We start from the raw sequence: 2,149 nt of genomic DNA on the forward strand, positions 1-2,149 counted from the left end.
AGGTTCCCGTGGTGTTTTTCTGTGGTGTTTCTGCTCCCCCGCTTGGTCTTGCCATTTGGTCTCACCCAAGTTACTGGCTCTGGGCCTCCGAGCCCGACAGATTCAAAAGTACGAGATTTCTTACTTTTGCTACAAGTTCCACTAGCTATAAGCCTTCAAACCTTTTAAATATTCTTATCTATTTGGTTCTGAGTTTTGGAGCTCTGCCCTTAATTTGCTTTGCCTGGTATTCTGTGGCATTGCTGGTGGCGCTCCTCACTGCACCTCCACCATCAAGCCCTGCCTCTTGAGAAAAATTCCATGGTACTTTTAATATTCTCCTTTAACACCATAACTCAAAATACATCAATTCTGCGGTCTTTTATATTCACTGTCCAACTTTCATATGCATATGAGGTTACTAAAAATACCATGGCTTAGGTCAGGCATACCTCAGTACTCAAACTGATATCTTTGCTCTTCAACACTTTAAAAGGGTCTTGTGCAGATTTGCCCAATGCAATATGTCATTTGATTATTGACTGCTGCTTCCATGAGTGCTGATGGTTGATCCAAGTAAAATGAAGTTGTTACACAACTTCAATCTTTTCTCTATATATGGAAATTGTTTATTGGTCCAGTGGTGAGGATTTTTGCTTTCTTTACATTGAGGTGCAAGCTATACCGAAGGCTGTGCTCTCTGATCTTCATCAGTAAGTATTTTAAGTTCTCTGAGCTTTCAGCAAACAAGGTTGTATATTCCGCATATCACAGGTTGTTAATGACTTTTCCTCCAATCCTGATGCCACATTTTTCTTAATATAATCCAACTTTTCAGATTATTTGCTCAGCATACAGATTGAATAAATATGGTGAAAGAATACAACCCTGTTGCATACCTTTCCTGATCTTAAACCATTAGGTGTTCCTTTGTTCTGTTTGAACAACTGTCTCTTGGTCTATGTACAGGTTCCTCATGAGCACAACTAAGTGTTCTGGTATACTCATTCTCCTTAAAGTTCAATCAAAAGCATTTGCAAAGTCAATAAAGTACAAGTAAACATCTTTCTGGTATTCTCTGCTTTCAACCAAGATCCATCTGACATCCACAATGATATCCCTCTTTCTACATCGTCTTCTGAATCCAGCTTGGACCTCTGGAAGTTTTTTGTGACTGTATGGTTGCAATAGTTTTTGTATTATCTTTTTTTTTTTTTTTCAGGTTTTAAAACTTTTTATTTGCATATTTAAAAAATTGTGCATTCCAATAATTAAAATCAATTGAACAAAAAAAATGGCACCCCGATTAAACTGCATTTTACGCCTGCAGGACACCTTGGACCAGCTTTGCTTTTACTCTATATATTTTATTCACTGTCGTCCCACCCAGCTCCTTCCTTCAACATGCAAGTTCTTTTCCTTCCCTGCCAGCCAGACAGGCCGATGGGAGCGGCAGGTGCCGCCTTCGTTGTCAGTAGTTTCCAATTCTTTGATGTGAAAAGCGGCAGCAGTCATTTAAACTTGATCCAACCTCTTTGCATCTTACAAAGTGAAACAGCTAAAAGAAGGAAAAGAAGAAGGCAATGCTTGTGGAATGTACAGTGCATATTGGCGGCGCTGCCTCATTACGATTCGCCCGCTTGCTTCTCCTGTTCGATCGTTTCTTTTGAAGGCAGTGGATTTTTCTCTTGCGTTTCTGTCTTCTTCAATTTCGACTTATCGAATTTCTCATTCTCGGCCATATCGGGTTTGTCAGACATGGTAGCGGTGGAATCGAGCGAGACAAGAGCAAGCGCAGTGGCCTTGAGCGCAGTGGCCGCCGCCGAGTCTTTGTATTATCTTTTGCAAAAGTTTACTTGCATGTGATATGTCCCATGATTTCTTCATTCCGTTGAGTCACCTCTCTTTGGCATGAGCACAAATATGGATTGCTTCCAGGTAGTTGTCTTGCAATTGACATCCAACTAGAAGATAAATAGCCAAAAGAAAAGAAAAGAAAAAAAGTTAAATGATAGACTTTTAAAACGGTAATGGATTTAAATCTCCCATTTGTTTAATTTTTTTTAATTTTTATGTTCATTTTAGAAACTGTTTCTCCTACATCTTTTCTTCCTCTTTCCTAAATGTTAATATTTAAAACATGTTAAATGAATAGATAACACTCGTTGGT

The 2,149-nt window shown here is 38.9% G+C and overlaps 1 protein-coding gene across 1 annotated transcript; it reads right to left on the reverse strand.

Moving 5' to 3' along the window:
• Window positions 1-1,604: 1,604 nt before the first annotated feature.
• Window positions 1,605-1,739, reverse strand: LOC102818358 (putative thymosin beta-4-like protein 1-like). The gene has a single exon (XM_006875462.1). It carries the CDS (start codon window positions 1,737-1,739, stop codon window positions 1,605-1,607), a length of 135 nt encoding a protein of 44 aa, XP_006875524.1.
• Between the last annotated feature and the right edge of the window lie 410 nt (window positions 1,740-2,149).

Source organism: Chrysochloris asiatica, unplaced genomic scaffold (assembly GCF_000296735.1).
Source record: "Chrysochloris asiatica unplaced genomic scaffold, ChrAsi1.0 scaffold00328, whole genome shotgun sequence".
NCBI lineage: Eukaryota > Metazoa > Chordata > Mammalia > Afrosoricida > Chrysochloridae > Chrysochloris > Chrysochloris asiatica.

What these genes read in the sequence shown, in the direction of transcription:
- LOC102818358 (XM_006875462.1), bottom strand. Translation starts at nt 1,739, where the DNA reads ATGTCTGACAAACCCGATATGGCCGAGAATGAGAAATTCGATAAGTCG.